At 45.8% G+C, this 25,097-nt stretch overlaps 1 protein-coding gene across 2 annotated transcripts in view; it reads left to right on the top strand.

Moving 5' to 3' along the window:
* Positions 1–25,097, top strand: part of MYH15 (myosin heavy chain 15) — a 144,007-nt gene that overhangs the window by 115,114 nt on the left and 3,796 nt on the right. For both annotated transcript variants that reach the window (XM_043449084.1, XM_043449083.1), the window contains exons 32-38: positions 951–1,075; positions 3,849–3,964; positions 9,850–10,042; positions 10,286–10,489; positions 14,504–14,629; positions 16,738–16,908; positions 18,956–19,060. In XM_043449084.1, coding sequence (XP_043305019.1) covers positions 951–1,075; positions 3,849–3,964; positions 9,850–10,042; positions 10,286–10,489; positions 14,504–14,629; positions 16,738–16,908; positions 18,956–19,060 — 1,040 coding nt within the window. The remainder of the gene's footprint in view (positions 1–950; positions 1,076–3,848; positions 3,965–9,849; positions 10,043–10,285; positions 10,490–14,503; positions 14,630–16,737; positions 16,909–18,955; positions 19,061–25,097) is intronic.

Raw genomic sequence — 25,097 nt, 5'->3', positions numbered from 1 at the left:
TGGTCTGGGGTGGAACTTGGGCAGAATTGTTTTTCAGAAGCTTTCCAAGTAATTCTAAGGTGTGATCAAGAGTAGAGAATCACTGCCTTGAGTTTTCTCTTGGGAGCCCATCTTCTGGACAGGCTATGTCAGACAAGAATCTGTTATTCACATGAGAATTATCATCTAATGGTTTTGTAACTTAAAAATTCTTGTCCCATCCTGTCATAAGCTAGGTATCCTCAGAGCCAGAGAAGCAGTCGGGCTCTTGAACACCTTCCACTACCTCTGGACTGTGGGTAATTCCCAGAGCACTTGGCCCTGGTCTGCTCCTCTTAGGTTCCAGAGGCTTCCTTACTGAAAAGGCAGAACCAACAGTGTGCGGTGGTGGAGGTTTTATCACTTCTGGATGCCTTGCTCTGTTAAAGGCTTGTGTTCATGAGAGGGTTAGTGCGCTGACTGCTGAGAGACAATGACACGCTGTAGGTTCCCATCCTGGGGTTGCCTCTGCTGTCAAAACAGCCACCGTTACCGGTGCTGAGAGCCAAGCTCTTCCACTGGAACCGTGAGTCCAGGTCTGTGTCCTAGAGCCCACTGGCAACATCTGGTGTGGCTCTGACAAGTGGGTTGGCATGTGCAGTTGCACAGATTGCTTGATGCAAATACTCTAAGAAGCACCATTCTCGCCACTGGTTGTAGACGACTTTCTGGCAGATTCTAAAATATGATTGAAATATTTTGAATGATTGAAATATTGAAATATGATTCAATATTTTCAATATATTGAAAAGGGATTCATTTTATCCAATTTGAACAGAGATCCCCCAGGGCCTGCAGTGGCCTTGTCATCAAGTTACCAAGGATGGCATGAACTAGGGTCCCAGCTGGCCTTCCAGAACAGTCTGCTGTACCTGATAGCATGGGTCTGAGACTGGTTCCTTTCACTGACTTTGTCTTTCTTTCCTCTCCAGAGGAGATTGCTAATCTGACAAATCAGGTGAGAGAAGGAAAGAAGAACTTAAGTAAAATGGAAAAGGTCAAGAAACAGATTGAGCAAGAAAAGACTGAAGTTCAGATGGCGCTGGAAGAGGCTGAGGTATTACCTCTGGGGAGCAAGGAAGGCTTTATCACTGTGGCAGTGCAGAAGATCTGCATTCTAATACCACCCCCGCCACAATGGCACTTAAGGCTTAACTGCGTGTTTGGAACCATGCCAAGTGCTTTGAATGCACTATTTTATGTAATCACCCTAGCAGACTGTTGTTCTCGTTGTGTAAATGAGGAAATTGAGGCTCAGAGAAGAGGATAAACAATTGTGATGAAGACTCTTGACTGTAAGGAAAACAGGAATCGCATGTATCTTGTTCCCTGACTTTTCCCCAGTACCTAGGCCCTCGCTGCTCTAAATGTGGCCTAGGTACCAGTTGCATGGGCATCACTGGGGAGCTTGTTAGAAATTCAGACTCTCAGCCCTCTCTCCAGCTCTGTTGAATCAGAATCTGCATTTAAACAAGATTCCTGGGTGGTTCATATTTACCCTAACATTTGAGAGGCACTGGACTAGAACATTGCCTGGTGTATAGGAGAAGTTCAGTAAATATTTGTTGGATGTTTCATAACTAAATATCCTCATACCTGACCCTCTCTTTAAATGAAATCAGTCAAAACCTTTGTTTTTTTTTCCCCAAAAAAACTTTGAGTGGTTTTAAAAATGAACTCAAAGCAGTGCTCTCATTTGCTTTGTTCTCATTTGTTGCTGAAAGCTCATCTTTGTGCAGATGTGTGTTAGCAGTGTTTCCAGTGTTATGGATTAAAAGTTCAGGAAGAATATCTGGTATCCCTTGGCACGTGCTAGCCAGTGATTGAAAGGACCCCCGAGAAAACCTGTTTGCCAAAGAGGCTGAGCTCAGAAGGAAGTTATCCTGTCATGGCCATTAAGTAGTTAACAAGGCCTACAAAGCTTCTTACTCACAGTTGAATTGCATTTTCTTGACCCACCCTTTGACCAAGCGCCAGGTAGCATTCAAAATGCAGGCATCATCCACTCACCTTCCAACAGAGACCATCAGTTTTAAAAAGGCGTAGCAGCCAGTTTCAGGCGCAGGCCTTTTGAAAGGTGCTGTAATGAAAAAACGAGACCCCAAAGGATTGCTCTATGTCAAGCAATGTCAGTTTATCTCACCATCACATTTCTGTAAGAAATCTGCCAGGCAGAGATGTCAGCTGGATGGCTCTTGACAGAGCACTTGCCTCTTTACGCAAATTGTTTTCTGAGATCTACATTTTGTGTAGAATCCTTCCAGCTGGCAGGGTGGTGTCCCCTGATAAAGCAGTTGAAATTTGATTCTTTACTTGTTTCCTTTGGTTCTCCAGCCACCTTGGCTAGGAACTTTCTAAAGCCACTACCTCAACCCCCAAAAGTAACTTTGACAGTAGAAATTTCAAGCAACATGAGAAGCCTATGAGAGCTATGAGGGCAGGGTTAATTTTAGTCCTATATGACATGTAGAAGTCTTTTTCATTAAATTGACTGGCACAATGAAGGGAGATCATTCAGGCCACAGCGTTCATACCATTTAGTAGCACTAGATGGCGTTATATTCTATTCACATTTTCTCAAGTTTTGTCTTCACCTGCACCCATGAATACTTCATCAACTTGGACATGTATTTGTAAAACTGGGTTATTTATTTTTCTGGGTGAGCCTTAATGAAAAACATTATCAGATTTATTTTTGAAGTCACAAAGCTCAAACTATCGCAGGTCACCTTCAAAGATTCACTTTCTCAGTGCATTCAAAAGGGTTAGAGGTGACCGTTTCCCCTGGAAGGAAGGGCACCATTCCCTCAGAGGAAATTGCTATCCAAGCCTTTTTAAAATTTTCTTTTATATTGAAGTTAGTATTGAGAGAACAGCAGCAAGGCTGTAAGCCATATTAAATTCCCAACATCTTTCTTATTTTTATTTTGAAACTGCTACTTGGCTTTACTTTCCACTTTCGATATTATGCGCTGAGCACGCCTCAGAAGAGGCTGTAAAAGTGACTTCTCCCCTCAGGACTGTCTGCCAGTGGTTAACTGACCAGCAGATGGTCGTAACCTCTTGTCCCCTTCATAAGCATCCGCCTCTGTCACCTCCAAGTGTTCTGTTTATTTCTTCTATATGAAATTTTACCTATGGGACAGACTTTCAGATTTAATCAGACCTACCCTCTTAAACTTGAAACACCTCTATAACATTCCTGGAAGTGATTGCCTTGCCTATATTTAACATTCAAAGGAGCAGGAGACCTCCCTGCCTGTCAGAGCAATGCATTTGAAGTCTTAGTAATAGTTATGATAATTATAATGGCTCACACCAAGCGTTATGTGTCAGGCATGCCCCAGCTTCCTTTATTTGAGCACTTTCCTGTTTCTTGCTCCCCGAATGCTTTCAACTTTTTCTCTGTCCCTCTGTGATGTTCAACATTGAAGTTTCCAGGTAGGAGTTGTCACCTTCCTTGTTTTAGCTTTCATACTTTTATTGATTCATCCTAAAGATGGAACCGCTAAAAAAAGTCTAGAGTAATACATTTAAAAATTGAAAGGTAGTCACAGACAAGACTGAAAATTTCTATTTTAAAAAAATGTTTGAGATTGTAGTTCTTGAATTACAGCTGAAAGTCCTCCGAATGTCAGAGCTATAAGTAACATGACAGAGAAAGGTAATCACTTGTCTCTCATCCTGTTCCCGTCTTCAGGGACCTGATTTGAACTTTGATTATTCCTAGCAGTTCTAAAGAGAGCTCCATTAGTGACATATATTTAGAGAAAAAAGTACTTTTGTCCAAAAGTGGGCTTGATTTAATGCTTTTTGTTTGTGTATTTCAGGGAGCTCAGGAGCGTCGTGAAAGCAGGGTTCTTCGTTTGCAGCTTGAACTCTCGGAAACTAAAGCGGAACTTGAAAGGAAGCTTTCAGAGAAAGATGAAGAAATGGAAACTTTTAGGTATGTACAGTTATTTTGATGAGCAGCAGTTACATATTTCAGCATCCTTAGCTGAACAAGGATTCATTGTGTGTGGCTACTTTTACAACCTTTGTTGGAATATTAGCGGGGAGACAGCTGGTCTGACCCAACCCTAGACTGCTGCTAGTCAGCACAGCACCGTTAGGATAAAGGAATAGCTCTAACATGATTACTATTCATGTTTGGGATTTTCTTATTCAAGCAGCTTCTGCTTGCGTACAAAACTCAAGATAATACACTAAAAAAAAAAAGCCAAAGTGTGTGGACAAGGACTGTGTATACTGCCTGGGTCTCCCAACAACACGCTTCTTTCTTGAGTATTCAAGACACTGACTGATAATGCCAAACAGTGAAGGAGAAGAACCAAAAACAAAAGTGATGCTGGACCTCAAAATTAATGTCAGATCAGAGTGAAGTTTCCACCTCCCCCCGCCTGTACCTGTAGCTATTCATTTGGAGAGGGGCTGAAGCCAAGAGCTAAGCTGCTTATTGAATCCCTGTTGAAGCAGCTGAGTCTTAATAGTCAGGAAACTGAATTAAATAGGAATCCTGGGTTGCAGGATCTTTTCTTAGCTTCCTCATAACAAGCTGATGATTTTAGACATCTCACTTCTTAGCTTCTCAGTGAAGTGAGGGGATGAAAGCAGCCCCATCCATGTCACAGAAGGTGGTGAGGAAGATCAGTAAGCCAATGTTGGCAAAGCACTTCACACTCTATAGATCAAAGGCACCATTATAAACACATGGAATTAGCTATGATTGTATTATCCATCTGATCTGTTCTCTTAAGTCAGTGCCATATGCCAGCAAGGGAAAGCATTTTTGAGTCTGAGGTTCAACCGGCAATTTGCTTTCAACATGTTTGTTAAACCATTAAGAGAAAGGTTACCATGTTCAGTTAAACTGGCCTCTTCCCCAGAGCCCATCTTCAGACAAAACTCCCTTGGGGGTCATCTTTTTAATGAGGGTGTCAAGCCCAATTTGGTGCTCTGCGCTTTGAGTTATCTTTGCTCTAACTCACCGGCACTTTCCTCTATAGGACTAACAGTGGGGATGAAATCTGGTCTACTTAAGAGGCTGTGCCTAAAAGACTTTTTTTTGATAAAGGGCAAAAACACTGGACCTTGATATTTGCCCTACTTCCTTGCACAAGGAACAAAAATGAATGTCTCCTTGTACCATTAAAAAAAAAAAAAAAAAACTTGTTTCAGGTAACGTCAAACCTGTGCCTATTAATAAACCCAGCTAAGAAAAAATGAATCCTCAGAGAGTCTGCGTCTTGTCAGGTACCTCTGAATGTCATAGAGAGAGCGGTTCACCAATTATAATAATTTTAGTGCAAAGGAAGCAGGAGATCCAAACAGGGCTGGGAGAAGAAAGAATTGGAGATGAGGCAGGAGCTGTCAAGGGGCTGAAAAAAGAAGGGCGGGCTGGAGGGAGGAGTGAGCTCTTCCTGAGTTTTAGTTAATGATTCATAATAACTGTAATAGGTACCTCCAGAAAGGAAAGATGAGTATATCTTAACAAAATATCACAAGTACCTTGTAGACTGTTTCTGTCTGAGTGCCCCATGCCAGTGGAGATTGGATCAGAAACCCTTGGTTTCATCAGAGGGCCTAATCTGACTTCAGGGCTGGGAGAGGAGGGGATCTTAAGGAAACGGAAGAGAACACCAGGGGGAAATACTAGCAAAACATAGGATTTTGAGCAATCAAGGATAAGCCAGGTAAAGTCTAGAACTCAGGGGAAATACTGCCTGAGGAAAAGATGAGGCTCAAGGTCCTATTTCGCATAATCCTTGGATAACTCCATGGAGACTGAAGGAGGCCTAGACCACAGGACTCAGGATGCTGAAGGGACCAGGAGCACAGTAGAGAGACTCAAAGGCAAAGATAAAACCTTGGTGGAGCTGCACACTCTCGTAACCATTCTCTGCCTCCCAGCCCATGCCTCTTCCATTAGGTGAGGGCTGATCCTGCGTGAGCCTGGCTGGAAGCCTGTTGGGGTGAAAGAAGGAGTGGCTCGTATGTGGGTTGTATGTTTCACTTGTTCCATAGTTATTGAGCACTTCATGTTGGCGACATGCTGTGCCTGCTTCTCTAGATAGGGCTTCCCAAACTTTTATGAATCGATAGGGCTTTTTTGTTTCCTTACAAATGTCGTAAGTAGCAGAGCTAGAGTTAGAGAGGTGATAATGCAGCCACTGATGGAAGGAGGGGCTTTGATCCTCGCCCTCCTCTACCAGGAGAGCAAGAGTGATGTCCACGGCCAGCTTGAAGGCCAGTGGTGGCTGTGACCGCCGTCTAAGCCAGGCCCTGCCACAAGGCCCCAGGCAGGGCTGAAGATCAGTTAGGTGTGTGTCCTGACTCTTGCAGGGCCACTGGCTGCGTCCATCCCCCGCCGACTCAGGGTATTCATGAAAATGCTGAAATGTGTGGGCGCTTCTCGGTGGGCCAGAGCTGGGGCGCGTGCATTCTGCTCTCCCCAGACACACCCAGAGAGCTGCTGGGGAAGGGGTTTTGCGGAGTGAGGCACCAAGATTCCCTACACTATCAAAATGCATTTGTTTGCTTTGCTCTGATCATCTAGGGAACGGTTGGGCAAGCTTTTTCTTTATGGCGTCAGATGGTAAGTATTTTTGGCTGTGTGGACCATGGAGTCTCCCTTGCAGCTACTCAGATCTGCAACCGTGGCTTGAAGGCAGCCATAGATGATAAAAGATCAAGTGACATGGCCAAATTTGGTCATGTTAGAGCCCATAGTTAGAGCCCATAGTTAGCTCACCCCTGGCCTGTGGCCTCAGGTTCCTAGTAATGAGCCATCATCTTTTCCTTCCATATGGTTCACTCCTCTGAACTCAGTAATACCGAACTTTGCCACATGGTCTTCATCTACACGCACTATCCAACTTAATTTCTTTTATTGTCCGAGTCTCTTCCAGAAGAATATGCTTAAATTTCTTCTCATGTCTAAGTAAAATATTTTAGCACAACTTCAAGATGTAGGATCTCAAACTCAGGCGTGGCATTTAGTTAGCAAAATATCTTGTTAATCATTTTAAGACTGAATTATATGTATTAGAATTAAGGAAAAATTTTCATTTCTGTGATACAGATAAGCAATGTTGCAAGAGAAAAATATTACTGATTGAATTGACAGTTTAAAATCCTTAGCTTTTTCAAAATTTTTTATTCTGATTTTGTTTGCATTTGTTTTCTTTCCTCAAATTACATTTCACATTTTGGGGGGAAAAAAGGAACTTTTACCATATTGCCTTGGTCCTGACTGTTTCATTTTTCTTTAAAAATAAGTGTATTTGAGGAGTTTTCATTTGAAAGATTTCTTGACTCTGCGTGGAATGTGCTGACTGTTTAGTGGCAATTCTCCAGGCCTGTATTATATAGAAGCCTCTTAAACTGCAGCACTTTCTACTTGTCTGTAGGTACTCATGAAGATGCATAAACAACTGTGGAAAAACTACAGTTGAAACATCCATTTTGTGTGCTTAAGTAGATTATATCTCTGTACAGAGGATTTTGACACCAGCCTAGTGATGCTTTAGTGTTCCTGCATAAGTAGTCAGTTCAGCAAAAATGAGTTTCCTTATGTAAGACAGAGCAGCGTCTCCAAGCTTTCCATGGTGTTGAGTGTGTGTCCCTGTAGTACTTGTGGGCTAGGGCTGCCGTAACAAAATAGACTGGGTGGCTTAAATAGCAGACATTTATTTTCTCACATTTCTGGAGGTTGGAGGTTCAAGATCAAGATGTTCCCCCTGAGACCTCTCTCCTTGGTTTGCTGGATCCTCACATTTTCTTTTCTCTGTTCACACCCATCCCTAAAGTTTTTTTCTGTGTCTATGTTTCCTGTTCTTCTAAGGACATCAGTCAGATTGGATTAGGACCACCCCAAGGGCCTCATTTAACTTAATCACCTCTTTAAAGGCCCTGTCTCCAAATGCACTCACATTCTGAGGTACTGGCGTTTAGGGCTTCAACATATGAGTTTGGTTGGGGTGGGGAGAGAGATACAGTTCAGTCGTAATAGTCTCCAGGGACTTTACGTGCTGGCATCCCTGTGGGATCCTCGTCTGGCTGCCAAACAGAAGCCCAGGACCTAAGGGCAGGCAGGAGAGGCTGACCACAGCGTGTGGAGGCAGAGGAGATGTGCTCATTCTGGGCTCTGGGACTAGAAAGCTTTTTCTCATGCATTTGCATAATTACTTCTGAACGCCCCCTCCATCAATGGGATGCAAAGCAGCACCTCCATCTGTCACCTGGTTGGAAACCCTGACCACACTCACTCCTCTGCAGGCTGTGTTTTCCTGATTGGCCTTGGAGCTTAGAACACAGGCTCAGCAATAACTCAGTGTGGAACCTAATTCTGACTCAAAATGAGTATGTGTCTGCTATTTGGGCTGATAGACTCTATGTGTATGTCTTGTCTTATCTGTCCAGTGTTAGGCCCTGCTTCATAGGGTGAGCTTAACAGGGCCTGTGTTCGTTATAACAGTTACATTGTCCTAACTCACGACTACCCAATCTCAATGACTTAAAGGTGTATTTTACCCCAATGTGGGGTAGGATGGGGAGTGGGCCACTATTCTTCCAAGTCATTCAAGAACTCAGGTTCCTTCCATCTTTTGATGCCAGATGGTTCATGTGTGGCCGTCAAGTTTGCCATTGGTGGGAAAGAGAGAGAACAGGATGATGAGTAAAAAGTTGTATGTGTGAGCCTTGGAAACACTTTTGCCCCTATCCATTGGTCAGAATTCAGTCACACGGTCCCAGACTTTCTGCAAGAGGGTTGGGAAATTATTTCTCTGGGTTCCCCATATTTTTTCTTTGTCTTTCTGAACACACATCTATTGTGTAAGCTTCTGGCACTTTGTAAAAATGGTTTCAGCATGGATGTTATAAAGGCATGTTGAAGTAGTTCAATATCACACAGCGGTTGGTTTTCTCAGCCTGTCCTTGGTTGTACTCCCAAACTCCTGAAGAAAGATAACCATGCTATTCCAGGAGAATTAGGCGTCGCAGGCCACTAGAGCAGGATTGCTGGTGCAGGACTTGTTTCAACCTGGATGACTGTTTCTTGCTGTCTTCAAACATGTTTCACCATTGAAAGTGTTGACTCTTATGCCCATCTGAAAGAGCATCCTTCCTTCAATATTAGCCACTATAGGGAATCCAGATATTTGCCTTAGACTGTCCTCAAGGAGGTCTTAGACAAGGCAAAGTCTGTCCCACCGGAATCTTGAAAAGATTCTAGTGCTTTTCTCCTTTAAATCTTATTTATTTTTATTGTTGGCTGTGCTGGGTCTTCCCTGCTGTGCGGGCTTTTGTCTAGCTGCGGCGAGTGGGGACCGCTCTCTAGGCGTGGTGTGCAGGCTTCACACCGTGGTGGCTTCTCTCGTGGAGCGTGGGCCCCAGGACACGTGGGCGTCGGCAGAGGCGGCCCGTGGGCTGTGGAGCTCAGGCGCAACTGTTGTGGTACACAGGCTTGGTGCCTCTGCAGCCTGTGGGATCCTACCAGCCCAGGGGTCGAGCCCGTGTCTCCTGCATTGGCAGGCAGATTCTTTACCGCTGAGCCACCAGCGAAGTCCCCTAGTGATTTTCTTGATTTTGGCGGGGAGTTGACGTGGGAAACAGTTGTTCTGATACAATGTACAAATGCTCACTGACCTAAGCCTTCAGCCTCCCTGGTTTCCAAATGAAGACCCTTTGTAGACTCATTTTGTTAATTACATAGAATCTGCCTTGAATTTTAAGTTTTTCTCTGATTCCTAAACTATTGTGTGTACACAGCAGGTACCCTTTCTCAACCTGGGTGCATGATTTTCCCCCTGAATGTTATTCTAAAATCAGGAGGAAGCAGCAGAGTGCTATTGACTCCCTGCAGTCAAGTCTGGATTCCGAAGCTCGTTGCAGAATGGAGGCCACTCGGCTGAAGAGGAGCATGGAAGGGGACCTCACTGAGATGGAGCTGCAGCTTAGCTGTGCCAGCCGGCAGGCGTCAGAGGCCACCAAGTCCCTGGGCCAGCTCCAGACCCAGATCAAGGTATTTTCAATTGTCACGTGGGGATGAGGCAGGGACACCTCTGCTTATGGGAGCAAGCCTGGTAAAAGGTTGTGTTCAACAAGGCAAGTGAGGACACCAAATCTAGTCCTTCAAGAGACCTTATATTCAATTGGCTGGCATTACTATGTGCTTGTGTTTAATTGGTTTGTGTTACGTTTAACTTCGTTGAGCATGCACACTGAACTCGCAGGGACCCACGCCCAGCCCGAGTTTTCTCTCTAGGACCTGAAGTTGCAGGTGGATGACGGCACACGCCTGCACAGCGAGCTGAAGGAGCAGGTGGCGGTGGCTGAGCGGCGCAATGCTCTCCTCCAGGCTGAAGTCGAGGAGCTGAGGTCCTTGCAGGAGCAGACGGAGCGCAGTCGCAGGCTGGCAGAGGAGGAGCTCCTGGAAGCCACGGAAAAAATCAACCTTTTCCATGTCCAGGTGGGACCCATAAACTCCCCATCAGCCGCCTCAGCTGGTTGGAGGCAGCAGTTTCCACACAGTCAGCCTCGGTCTTGAACCACACGCACTTGCCACATGGAGCCGTGGGGGTGTCCGGTGAGACGGGCAGAGCCTTTGGCAGAGTGGTGGCCGCACGCTTCATTCATCCCCAAATGCAGGGGCTCCAGAGGGCTGCAGCCACACAGTCCACAAGCGGAGGGGCTTAAAACAACAGAAATGTAACCTCTCACAGTTCTCAAGGCTAGGCGTCTGAAATCAAGGCGTCGGCAGGGAAGCACTCCCTCTGAATCTTGTAGGGGAGTCCTTCCTTGCCTCCCCAGCCTCTGGCGGTTCACTGGCAGTCTCTGGCGCGCCTTAGCTTGCAGATGCGTCACTCCAGTTCTCTGCCTTCACGTGGCATTTTCTGTTTCAGCATCATTTTCCCTCTGTCATTGTCCAAATTTCCAAATTTTAGGACCCACCCTGGATCGGGAGGATCTCCTGAGCGTATGGCAACCCACTCCAGTATTCCTGCCTGGAAAGTCCCATGAAGAGGAGCCTAGTAGGCTACAGTCCATGGGGTCACAAAGGGTTGGACATGACTGACCTCATTTTAACTTGATTGTCTCCATAAGGACCCTGTTTCCAAGTTAAGGTCATATTCTGAGAACTATGTTTCTTATGGGGAGGGACACAGTTTGACCCATAACATTAAGCCCTGTCAGAAGAATGAACTGTCAGGACACTCACAGCCGGGATGCTGGGGAGAGAGAGAGAGAGGGGAACATTCACTAGAGTTCCAGAGTCATTTACCTGTTTATCCTGTTCCCTCTATGCTATGTGTTCCCTGAGAATCCCAGGATTCAAAAAAAAAAAAAAAAAGCTGCCTAAGAGCCAAGAGATTTCTAACAATTCTGAGTGGCTCCTGACAGTTGCAATGAGTTGTCGGGACTCTGGCTTCTCGTGGAAGGTTATGTCGGTGACACAAAACAAGACTTCTTTGAATTTCTACTCTTCTTGTGGAATCAGGAGAAACCGTAGTGGTTATACAAATGCATACAGTAAAGGGCCACTCAGTAAACATTTTTAGTGCATCCACCGTGACCTAGACAGGTGCACATGGCATTGTTTAGTCGCTCAGGCACGTCCGACTCTTTTGCGACCCCATGGACTGTAGCCCACCAGGCTCCTCTCTGTCCATGGGATTTTCCCAGTAAGAATACTGGAGTGGGTAGCCACTCTCTTCCCCAGGGGAGCTTCCTGACCCAGGGATCACATCCGGGTCTCCTGCATTGGTGGATTCTTAACCACTGAGCCAGCGGGGAAGCCCAGTAGAACATAGTACGGATAGATGCAGAATATCTCCGTCACCCTAAAAGCATGAAGCTCTAAGTAAACAAGCTGAAGTACACTGTGAGGAGAGCCCTGTAGAAAGCCTTCCCTGATGACCCTGCACGTCGGGAGATGCACAGTCTGCTCGATCTGAGCTGCGAAGGACACGTGAGAAGTCAGCCAAGGAGAGAGAAGAGTCAAGGGCAGAGGCGTGAGGAGAGGAAGGGATTTAGGATGTTAAGAAAAGTTGATGTATTTACTACAGCTTATGGTGGGGGTGAGATGGGGGAAATCAACAGAATTGATGCTAAGGGAGAGGCAGACAGACCCAGGACACCAGGGACTTGATTTTGAAACTGATGGAGTTTGAAGTGTGAGTAACTGCGAGCAAAGTTACTAGATTTGCATCTTCAGAAGATTACTCTGATGAGTGTTGGGAAGGATGGATTCATGCAGCCAGGGGCAGATGTGCCATGCTCGGGGCTATTTAGAAACATCTGTGGGATCACTGTGGTTGCCATTGTGACTGGGAAGCGCCACTGACCTTTGGTAGGGAAGTTCCAGAGATACTAATGCTCCTGCAAAATACAGGTAATCCGCTATCACAAAGAGTTACCCCTCCCGGAATGCCCGCTGTAACTGAGAAACACTGGATAAGAGAAGGTATGAGCCAAAGATGCACCCGCTGGAAGGCATCGCATTGAGTTTGTGCCGACAGTCTGACTTTGTGTCCATGTGCATGACACGATCCTATTAGGATACCACACGTATAAAACAGGCCATAGGCTGTGCATAATTCCCGACAGGCTAACTCACGTCAGTATCTTCTTTCTCAGGAAAGCTTAAATAAATAAAATGAGAAGTGTTAAAAAGTAGAATATTGAATTTTTAAAAAGTAAGTCAACTAATAAATGAAAAAAAAAGAAATATTATACTATTTAAAAAAAAAGTCATTCAGTATCTGTAGTACTTAATAGCTATTGGTAACAAATCATTTGCCATGCATGGGTATAACTGATGATGCACCAGTGGATCTCCATATGATGATAAAGCTCTAGCCTAGAGAGAGATGAGGACATCAACCAGAGCAAAAGCAGACATAGAGAGGAGGAGCTAGATCTGGGAAAAAAGAGAATTAGGCCACAGAGACTTGATCTCCAGAGCAGGGCTTCTGAAACTTCATGTGCATAAGAGCAAATAACACAAAAATGTACATTCTCAGGCCTCACCCCAGACCCACTGCAGAATCTCTGCTATAGGAGGAATCAAGCGAGTTTTCGGGTGATGCTGCCAGTCCAGAAGCTACCCTCGGTGCAGCTCTGACCTAGGTGATCTGTGGCTCACAAGGACCCCTCTCCCTTGTGAGGTCCTACCTTGGCCAGGCAGGACCCCTTGCAATTCCGGGAACACCAGCTATCTTCTGATTGATGTTTAGTGAGCCTTTTAGAGACCTCTAGCCTAGACCAGACATATGAGGCCAAAGTTATCCCTGTCTGATTACATGTGTCCTTTCTCAAACCTGAGCTGTGACTGTCTAGCTTGCCCTCTGCACAGCACCCCCTCACCCTCTGCTTCCCAAACAGAACCAATCATTTAGCTTGAAAATACTTTAACCATCAACTCCCTGGTGGATTTTAAGTGATTCTGTGTATAGATGAATCAAGATTTACACTTGTTCCTTTCTTTACAAAGGGTTTCTCTGGAGTTTTGTGCAGTGAGCATCCTGACAAACTCCAGGAAATGCCCTCACCCCTACCCCCTGGGCTACACCCCAGGCAGTAGGAGTCTCTGGGAACCTAGAGCCTGGCTCTCGATGAGGGTGGAGGATAGCAATCTTGACAAAGATGCTTGCCGCCATTGAGGAAGCAGGACAGAACCTGTGAGGCTGGAATGTCTCTCTTCCTGTTTCCAAGGTTTAATCTTGCCACTGAGAGAGGCGCTAGCCAGAGGAAAAGTGAACAAACAAGAGAAATTAAAAATAGGACGGCTGTGCCTTTTAAATGCATTCTCTCTGCTAAGCTTTCACACCCTCAGAAAGGCTGTGCTACAAACACAGACCAAAAAGGAGGTTCACTTTCTAGTGTCACATTCAGAAAGGAAATTAGGGCAGCGCCAGCCAAGGACACAAGGAACCCTCCCATGGGATGGAGCTCTCTAAGGGCCGGGCGTGAGGCCCATAAGATTGCTTTTCCCACCCCCTCTATCAGCGCAGAATTGATAAGAGACGGAAGTCGATGATGAGGAAGATTTTTCCCCCTGGAGCAGCATGCAGGAAGCTCATTTTTATTTCCCAGACCCCTGCTTTCCAGATGTCTGCTTTTGACCCTGACTTCTACTCTGGGACACTTGCTTCTTCCCACATCAAAGAGCAAAAGGCAGAAAAACATACTCCTCCACAAGGGGAAAACCAAACACGTGTTTGGGACTCGTAGGTTGTCTGGATCCACCGCTTCTTTTGGATTCGGGCTGCCATCTCTCCAGTAGTGGACCACGCATAGATGAAAGCCTGTGCATCCAGTCTAATGTGGTCTCCTGGCCCTGGAAGCGCTGCTTCACTGAGTATGGTGGACTAGAGGAAAACGCCCTCCTGGCCAGAGCCCCTTGCATTGCTTGTCCTGAACAGACCAGCTTGCATTTCACCACTGATCTCAACTTGCCTAATGAGATGCTGCTTTTCCTTAGAACACGAGTCTCCTCAGCCAGAAGAAGAAACTGGAGGTGGATGTGGCCAGGATGCAGAAGGAAGCCGAGCAGGCGGTGCAGGCGTGTCAGAATGCAGAAGAGAAGGCCAAGAAGGCAGCCACCGAGGTGGGTCCCTGACTGCCTGCTCGCTCCTGTCTTCCGGAGCTGACAGGAGCAGTAGCCAAGGGCAGGGGCCGAGCTGCAGCCAGAAAGGATTCCATCGATTCTCCGTATAGCCAGGGGGGGACGTTGACGGACCCCTCTGCCTCTCTGCCCCCATTTTGGAAATTAGGCCAATCGACTCCTCCCTTCCACCCAAACCACACAATGAAAAGAAGCAGCTGAATTGCCATAAGCAAAATCTTATGAAAGCAAGAGACTTTTTAAAAGAGTTAAACCACTTTCCACTGGTGAATCAATATATCTAGTGTCAAGAAACAATTCTTCTTATGTTTCCTTACCCATAGCTGTTTTTCCTGGGGCCTGTAATGGCTTCATGAAGATGATCTGGCAAGAACGCTTATTTCACTTATTTTTTTTTACAGCCCATTCTGCTGCTTCAGTAACAGAATCGGGTTGGTGAGGAAGGCCTTCAGGATTGGTGTCCCTTCCTTATCTGCAAGTTTAGCGTTGTTGATAGGTGTACTTTTCCTGAATGAGACCAAGATCAGGGTTGACTGCCAGCCTTGACGGCACCTTTGTGAGCACTGAAAGGGATGCCCTCTGACACCCACTCAGATAGATGCAGATTTCCCCCAGGAGGCGCGACGAACAGATGACAGTGCTCATTAAAAAAAAAAAAGCCATGGAAGGAGGGAGGTGGGAGAAAAGCCTGTGTGTCAAAGTCCCAGCCTTGCAGGTCCCAGTGCATCCTGAGCAGAGCCTGGACTGATTTCACCCTCCACTCACTGCTTCCCCATCAGGTGCTTCTGTATAGCACATCGGATGCAGAGGCACACACGGCAGCCCAGAGCTTGCCCTGAGAACGAAAGCTGATCCTCTTGCTAAATAGTATATGGGGACCAAAGAGACAAGATATTCAGTTAGGTTTTACATTAGTCATTTTAAAATTCAAAAGAAGGGGAAAACTTATGTCTGTATCTGTCTGAATCATCAAGCACTTGGGTAGTTAAAACTCTTGCACCAAATCCTAGCTCACGGTCACTGTAGAATCCAGAAGAATGGGGAAAGCATGCCTAGCACTCAGCCATTTTGTATCAACACAGACACTCTGCTTTCTGATGGAAAAGAGGTGTGAGAAAGCTTGAAAGTGTTTGGCCAAGGAAAAAATAATATGCTCATTTCAAACATTTATGAAAATCTACATAGAAGGGGAAAAAAAGAGCTTTTTGTTCCTGCTTGGTAAATTTATGCAGTCACACGTTAGGAAGACTCTATCTGCATAACTTCACCTTTAAAATATCTTCTTGACAATGTTGAAAAATGAACTCACTACCTCCTCCCCTGCCTTAATTCTCCAGTAGTTCAGCTCTGAGCTCCAGCCCCACATAGCAAAACCCAGAGTTACCGCCATTATTCATTCTTTGCCCTCACCATCTGCACAGACGTCTCACACTTAAATTATGCAGATGGTTGGTAACCTGATAGAGAAACTTTGGCTGAGAGGGCAGTGTCCTTACATTGAAGGCACTGAGAGATTCATGAAACAGTTCTTAATAATGGCAGCAGCACCAAGCCCTTGTATACACAGTCAAAGCCGAGAGCAGGCTTTGCAAGAATTAACCATCCTTGTGCCAGATTATTGGCACCGAGAGCATCAGTTGCTGCCAAATTCCTAGAGCCTAAACTTGTTTGCAGTTGCAAGTCACAGAATTATAGAAGTGAGGCGTGGGAAAGGCTCTCCCAGGCACTCCACACGGTTCCTGGCGCGTGCTGCCGTAGGACACGTCCTGGCGCTTCGCTCCGTTAAAAACTCTCCCCTCAGTTGGTCCTCTCTCTTTGAATACAGATGTTGTGTAATGATGCTCACGTGGTATTTCGTCTCTGGTCTGTTTCCACCACCCGTCACCCTGACCTCCAGTGGCTGCTGCTATCCTGATTGCCTTAAGGTTACCAAACTCGAGGGCCACGGAGGTTAGGGAGAGCATGGTGGGAAGAGATGAGGTACAGAGGTGAGGCCTGGCCTTCAGTCACATCAGGAGCTGAAGACAGGGACAGAAACGTTCAGCTCTGTTGGCCGCCAGGTTATCTCAGTCCCTTGCCTTCCTTTCTAGGTAGCAAACATGTCAGAAGCACTGAAGAAGGAGCAGGACACCAATGCCCACTTGGAGAGGATGAGGAGGAACATGGAGCAGACAATTAAAGACTTACAAGAGAGGCTGGATGATGCTGAGCAGACGGCCATAATGGGGAACAGAAAGCAAATCCAGAAACTAGAATCCAGGGTAAGGGTTTGCCTGTGTAATCGTGGGGTCTTGACAGCTCCCAGTTCAAGGCCTTACCGTCCTGGGATATCATATGAGGTAGTCCTGCCTCCCTCTTCACTTTGGCTTGCAGCACTTGCAGCCGTCTGAGAGAGTCAGATCTCAGTAAGCTCATTCATTCTTCTTGACTGTGGGCCACTGAACAGGGCTCTTCCTGGAGTGGGGGAAGCCTGCCTTCCTGCTTAGTAGAATGGAGCTTCACCCGCCCCAGCACCAGGCTCCCCACAGCCAGGGGGCCCACTGTTTCCAAACATTCTCTCACAGTCTTGCTTCCCTGCGTTTGCTCCCGTTATCTGCTCTGTGGAGAATGCCCATATCCTAACAGCCAGAGAAAGCAGAGAGAAACAAGTAAATCGAGGACCAGAAAGACATCAGTGCAGAGTTAGTGAGGACTGACAGAATTGATGTAGTACCTGCCTTCAGGGAGCTTCAAGATAGAAAGACTAGAAAGACCTCTCTTGAAAATAGGATTTTTAAAATTACTGAATCAATTTCAGTGACAATTTACAGGTCATGCGACAGATGCTATAAGGATGGAAAGAATATTTGACTGCGATTTTCATGCCTCAGAAGGGCCTCTGAGAAAGTATTGCCATTGCACATTTATGGTATATCTATATAATGGAATACCAATACACATTTATGGTATAATCATACTGATTAAAAAGGACTGAGGAAGAGCTTTGTAATGTCCTGGAGATCATGCCTAGTAGTACAGTGATGATAAAGGCACAGGGAATGTGGAGAGTATATAACCTTCTGTGCAAGAAAGAGGGAAAATATGAAGACGTGTACACATCTGCCTATATTTTCAAAAAGAATTGGTGGCGGGATAAAATGAAGACTAATAAAAGCCACTAGTCCCTTGTACTGCAAGGAGATCCAGCCAGTCCATCCTAAAGGAAATCAGTCTTGAATATTCATTGGAAGGACTGATGCTGAAGCTGGAACTCCAGTACTTTGGCCACCTGATGTGAAGAGCTGACTCCTCTGCAAAGACCCTGATGCTGGGAAAGATTGAAGGCGGGAGGAGAAGGGGATGACAGAGAATGTGATAGTTAGATGGCATCACCAACTCTATGTACATGAGTTTGAGTAAACTCCGGGAGCTGGTGATGGACAGGGAGGCCTGGCGTGCTGCAGTCCATTGGGTCACAAAGAGTTGGACACGACTGAGTGACTGAACTGAACTGAATAAAAGCCACTGCGCATAGGAGGAAAATACAGAGGTGAAAGTTAGGCCTTCTGAGTGGACCTTGTTTAGTTGGTTTCATTGCAAAATCGGATGAAAGACACCCTTCCCTGTCAACCCCCTAACCCGTTTCCTGCTTTGTTTCTCTCCATTCCACTCAGCACCGTCTAACGTAATCTATATTTTACTTTGCTTGGTGTGTTTCATTCATTAGAATGGATGCTTATAGAGGGGAGAGATTTTTGTGTCTTGTTCCCTGCTGTATCCCTGGTGCATAGGACGCATCATATTCATTGAATGAATGTTATGTTAACCTTGACCCTGTGATTCTATAAGGCTGCAGGCGGCTGCTCATCTATACTACAGGTCTCCCACCTAGCAGGGCTGTGGGTTACATGTGTGTGACGTAGACTCAGGGTCTGGTTTCTTTAGAGTCAGAGCTGAACATGGAGAAAGATGAGGCAGTCTGTTGGCTGAATCCTTAAAGAGAGCTACATATAGCTTATTCTCTGCATACACTTATGTACCTTCTAACACGCACATGTGGATGTACTTTTGTAATCCAAGAGGGGATACTTATCATCTCTGCATGCATTAGCCTTTCACATCCTTCAGAGTCTAAGCAGTCCCTTTATGAGCTCACCTAGTTCGACCAGCTCACTTGGCGAGGCAGTTTTCCCAGAGAGCTTGCTCTTTTCCACCACTCCGGGAACCAGAGTAAACACATCTTCCCTTGATGGTGTCAGTTGGCCACTGCAGTGCCCTCCTGGCTTGCTGGCCGTCCACCGGTCGTCTGAGACCACGGTTTGCTTGCAGGTTCGTGAACTGGAGGCTGAACTGGAGAGTGAAGTCCGACGTAACTCGGAGGCCCAGAGGGGAGCCCACAGGCTTGAGCGGTGCGTCAGGGAGCTGACCCATCAGGTACTCCGGGAAGCCGCTGCCTGCTTGCCTGGCTGCATCCTGCCTCAGGCGGATGTGCTCCTTCAAGCCTGAAACCACCCCTGGGTCTCTGCTAGTTCTCCTCGCCGTTCCCCGCCCTCAGCAGGAGACACCATGCCCTTCTGGAGCTCCTCTGCTATTACTGGTTTGGGCTGGTCCCTCTTTAGCTCTTGGGAAGCACAATGTGAGTGCCAAGTTGCAATTAGAAGCGGAGAGCTATTTATACTCTCCTTGTTTTTTCTCACGTAATGTCTGCAGCACTTTGGGAAAGATGCCTTCCTGTGAGAGGTTGAGTGAGAACAATGTGTAAATGAAGTGACTGGCGGAGCCTGGGGTGGCGATTCAGCCAGCAGGTTGCATGGGGCGCTAGTTAAATTGGAGCAGGGGACATTTCCACCCTCGTTTTCTGGTCTCACAAACACTCCAGGCCACCGAGGACTCTATCTGGTGTTGGTGCTGGTGGAAATACAGCAAATGCTGAGAGGCCCCCTGCAGCTTTCTGACTGTTTTCATGTCTAAGCAAATAATTGAAAAGAAGTGGGCAAACTTGTTACCAATAACTAATGCATGGCCAGAGTAGCACTCTGCTCCTTCACTTGTGTTTTCATTTTCCAGCTTGTCTTACCTTTTCTTCAAACAGAGAAAACCACATATCCCATGATAGCGTGTGTCTTGCTCACTCCTCTGGGCCCAGCACCTTCCTGGCACAGAGCGGATGCGTGTGTCAGTTAAACACAGATGCCAGTGTTTAACTAGCCCTCTCTGCCTCAGAAGATAGCTTGTTCCAGTGAAAAGGCAAACTCACCCTAGCTGCCCACTTTACAGCAACTTAGCACTCAATGCGAGATCTGCCAGTCCTGATGGTGGCCCCCGAGGCTGGGTTGGTGTCAGGGATATCAAAGTGTTCCTTCGTTGCAGTAGGAAGGATAGTATTGCTAAGACAGCAGAGTGCTTCAGAAGCACCATCTTGGGCTAATTAAGATGAAATGAGCTATTTGTACAGTTCTTCTTTGCTGAGTAAGTGGTTCTTTCCTAAGGCGAATTAGTCTGACACTTCTTTAGACCATGCTAGGTATTATAATGGAAACCCCTGGGGCCTGCGCCCATGGTATGTGTGGCGGAGGAAGTAAACACCTGGGAAATGTGAAAGATGTGCTATTTTACGCTTCTTTTGAGCAAGGATAAGGAAACATGAGGAAGCAAAATGCTGCTTGTTAATTATGTCTGCTTTTTTCTTTTTATTTTCCTATGGATTATTCTTACAGTTCTCTTCTGTAAACAGGTTGATTATACAACAATGCACTAAAGCTATACTTTCTTTAGTTTTCATTGTCCCAAGGAATACAATCTCATTCTATTGTGTTTTTATCTTTGTTTCTTTATAGCAATAATGTGCGTCTTCCCCTTGTACTAGCATGGAAGTGTATTTCTTAATTTCTTCTAAGTGTCTGCACGATGCCTAGAGCGTATCTATTCAATTATGCAATGATTTTCTGCCATCAACTCAGGTAGCACCTATTGAGTACCTTTTATTACAGGATAACAGGCTAGACCCTGTCACTTTAAAGTGACATTACAGAGCCCTCCATATTCCTTGATATCAGTACCTGGTTTTGAAATATTCAAGGTAGATGTTGAATCAATTCAATCTGCCCTCCTTTAACATCAAACTAGCCACCAGGACTGTGGGGCAGGGTGTTTTGTGATAGGACATCATAGGTGCCATTATAAAATGCCATTTTGAAAGGGATATAAAGAGGGTTTTTCTTTCCTAGGAAAAAACCCTCTTGGAAAATCATACTGCATTGGAAAAGAGAGCCAAGTGTCACATGGCCACAGGAGTTTTATGGCCAGTCCCCCACTGAGAATTTATCTCCCCTTATGTGTCCCTCTAGCATTTGGAAATTCATCCTGTTTTCCTGTCTGCAGTGTCTAGAAATGTATGCTCTGAAGCAGGACATAGGGTGAGGAGCCTGTCTTATTTACAGGCGGTAAAGACGGTTTCCTCCCCACCACCACCCCCTAGCTACCTGCCTGGCTTTACTGTTGTCTGCCTCCTACATTCAGGGACCTGTGTGTAGGCGTTATTTAATCCTTAGTAATCTAAATATGGGCAAAGTATCTTCATTTCTAGGGATAAGAAAAAAAAAATTTGGTCTCAGGTGGGCTCTCCAGGAACCAGATGACAGGGTGGAGTCAGAAGTATGAGAGATTGATGGGAGGTAACACCTGGGAGAGATCAAGGGGAGAGCAAGCGGCCTGAGGCAGAGAAAGCCTCACTGATTTACTTATGCTTCTATTGCCTTTGCTTTTGGTGTCAAAAAAATTCATCAAGACCAAAAAATGTTACAGAACTTACCTTCTTTGCTGTCTTCCAGGAGTCTTATGATTGCAGGTCTTAGATTCAAGTTTTTATCCCCATTGTGAATTCACTTTTATGGATGGTATAAGATGGTCAAATTTCCTTTTTTGCATGTAGTTGTCCAGTTTTCCCACCACCCCTCATTGAAGAACTAGCTGTCTTTTCCCCATTATATATTCTGGCTCCTTTGCATTAATTGGCCATGTATATATGAGTATATCTGGACTCTGTTCTGTCCAGTTGATCTACATGTCTGTTTTTATTCCAATACATACTGTTTCAGTGACTATACCTTTGTAATATGTTTGACATCAGAAAGCAAGATGCCTTCCACTTTGTTCTTCTTCCCCAAGATTACTTTGACTATCCAGGGCCTTTTGTGGTTCCATTCTATTTGATTGCATTGACTTTGTAGATTTAGGGTAGTATGGACATTTTAACATTAATTCTTCCAAACCACAAGCACAAAATAGCTTTCTACTGATTTGTGTCTTCTTCAGTTTCTTTCATCAGTGCTGTATTGTTGTGTTCAGGGCTCAGGTTAGAAAAGGATTTCCAGACGTGAGACAGAATGAGAGGGAAATGAAGTTTATTAGAGTGGGAGATGCTGTTGGAGCCATGGGCCAGCTCGAGGGAAAAGTGATGTGGAACTGGGTCCTCAGTCCACTCTTACACCCAGGGTACAAGGAGTGGGGTGGGGTCTTGTGGCTCATTTGCTGATGGGATGAGGCACGTACACTGGGAGGGGGGAAGAGTAAGAAAAAATACCTCCTCCCTATGGGGTAGGAGGGGAGACAAGTTATACTGCTTCCATTAATAGTTACAACATGGGGGTGGGCAGGACCATAAAGGTCTGGTGTTTCCATTCCCGCATTCCGAGACCCTCCTTGGTTGCCTGCTCTCTGTCCCTGGGTCACCACACATATATAGCTTTCAGCGTGCAAGTGTTTCACCTTCCCTCCTTGGTTAAATTTAGTCCTAAGTATTTTATTCTTTTTGATGCAATTATCAATGGGTTTTTTTCCTTAATTTCTGACAGTTTGTGTTAGTGTACAGAAACACAACTTATTTTTGTATGATTTTGTATCATAAAAATTTACTTTTCTGCCTCTTTCTCTCTTCTCCTTCTGAGACCCTTGTAATGTAAATGCTGGTCCACTTGATGTTATTCCATAAGTCCTTTAAGCTGTCTTTACTCATTTTTCTTCCCCCCTACTTTTATGGGATGAATTCCACTGCCTTGTCTTGAAGTTCGCTGAGCCTTTCTTCTGCTTCATCTAGTCTACTGTTGAATGCCTATATTGGAATTTTTGTTCAGATATTTATCTCTGTGATTTCTGCTTGGTACTTTTTTATATTAATATTTTCTTTTTGTTGAAATTTTCACTTTGTTCATGCATCGTTCTCCTGAGCTTGGTGAGTGAGCAGATTCATGACCATTATTTTGATCCTTTTATCAGGTAAATCATCTACCCTTATCCTTTTCTGGGGTTTTATCTTATTCCTTCATTTGGAGCATATTACTCTGTTTCTTCAACTTTTGATCTGTGTTGTTTTTTATGCATTAGATGAAACAACTCTCCCAATCTTAAATGAATAGTCTCATGTAAGAGAAGATCTTTATTGTTCAATCTACCCTAGCTGTTAGTTGTTTCTGAAATCTTTGTGACTGTCCAAGCAGCCTTCTTTGTTCTTAGGGCTCTTAGTTGAGTGTTCAAAAACTGTCTATAATATTGCAAAGGGGAGGATCCCAGTCAGTACTTAGATGCAGGGCTGACTGGAGGCCAGACCCTCAGGCAGGAGCTTTTAAAGTATGCCAATACACCTCTTTCGGGGAATGACTGGGAGATGTATTTCTGTCTGTCTGTCCCGATCCTTGTGGTGCTATCCAGTTAAGAACCCTTTGCTATCATCTCATCGAACCTGTGAACACAAGCCCTGGCTTGAACACAAGCCCAGAGACAGAGTATGAAGACATTTATCCTCTGGGCATCAGCTACGAAAGTCAGTGCACCAGGCCTGTGCAGAAGTTCCTTTCTCAGAGATCCTGGTAGCTTAGGTGGGGCCTGTGAGGATGGCAGCCACTGGCTTTCCCAGGCACTTCAGTCGGCTGCCACTGCCGAGGGGAGGAGGTGGTTGCCGTCCTGTAGGACCCAGGAATGTAAGTCCTGCTGGCCACCAGAGCCAAGCTTTCAAGGGATGGACCCTGGGTGGCAGCCATGAAGACTGGGCCACCAACCATGTGCCCCTTTCCAGGAGACGCCAGAAACCGGGAGTGAGGAGGACAGTGTGAGACGGTGCCACCGGCCTCCCTGGTCTCTGGAGATGTGTGCTAGGTTAGAAGACTGCCCCCTCGGGCTGCAGCTACGAAGATAAGCACATAGGTCTCTTTCAAGGAAACTGAGCATTTCTGTCTGCTGCCTCTGTGCTGTGTCCCGGGGGAGAAACATTAAACCTAGCCAGGAGGGAACAGGCAGGATACCTGTGGGGGCATAGGAGATGAGCCTGGTTGGTGTGAAGGGTGTTTGTGGAAGGCTGAGGGAGATAAGCGGGGAAACCATGAAAGGCACCAGAAAAGTTGATACTTGATGGAATAAGTGAGAGGGAGCTAGGAAAGATGTTTGAGCAGCAGGGCTTTCTCTTCGTTAAATCATTCATCTCAGCCATCGGTCCGTTTAAACACTCTCTTCAGGGCAGTTCAGCAGCTCCAAAGTGGAAGTGCTCTAGTTAAAAGGGGGTGGTAAAGGGGGTGGCATGCAGAGCCTTCCTGCATGCCTGTCTCTTCCCTCCTAACTCCTCAGAATACCCAGAACATCAGAGGATGGTTGAAAAACACTATCTCACTGGGTTCCCTTTTTCCAGCCCAAGCCTGGATTTCTATGGAAGCAGTAAGAACACACAAAACAGGGCCCCTTGGACTGCTAGGAGATCCAACCAGTCCATCCTGAAGGAGATCAGTCCTGGGTGTCCATGGGAAGGACTGATGCTGAAGCTGAAACTCCAGTACTTTGGCCACCTCATGCGAAGAGTTGACTCACTGGAAAAGGCCCTGATGCTGGGAGGGTTTGGGGGCAGGAGGAGAAGGGGACGACAGAGGATGAGATGGCTGGATGGCATCACTGACTCAATGGACACAAGTTTGATTAAACTCCAGGAATTGGTGATGGACAGGGAGGCCTGGCGTGCTGCGATTCATGGGGTCGCAAAGAGTCGGACACGACTGAGCGACTGAACTGAACTGATAGCTTATGGAATTTTCCTGTCTCTGCTAATGCCCACACCACAATTCCAGTAAACTTAGTCTTTCTTATAGTTCCATTACCTAAAGCCAAGGGTCAGTTAGAAAGTTCAAGGAAAGAATTGGTTGGATGGGGGGGGGGGGGCGGGGCGGCTGCAGGTGGGCCCTGAGAAACTACAGGCAGGTGTGGTTTGGCTGGGCTGGGAAGGCTGAAGACCAAATTTGAAACTAGTGGCTTTAACTTCCATTTTAACAAAGGCTGGGGTTCTGTGGTGGATCAGGAGAAATGACTGTCCTTCCTCTGAGCTGTGTTTATTTATTTCTTGGAACTTGGGATGAGTAGAGTTAAACTCATTTCTCAAATCATGGCTCTACACATGGTCTTTAATAAATTTTTCTTACTCTCATTTCCTCATGTG

This window comes from Cervus canadensis, chromosome 27, assembly GCF_019320065.1.
Source record: "Cervus canadensis isolate Bull #8, Minnesota chromosome 27, ASM1932006v1, whole genome shotgun sequence".
Taxonomy (NCBI): domain Eukaryota; kingdom Metazoa; phylum Chordata; class Mammalia; order Artiodactyla; family Cervidae; genus Cervus; species Cervus canadensis.
This window is presented reverse-complemented; position numbering and strand designations above follow the sequence as displayed.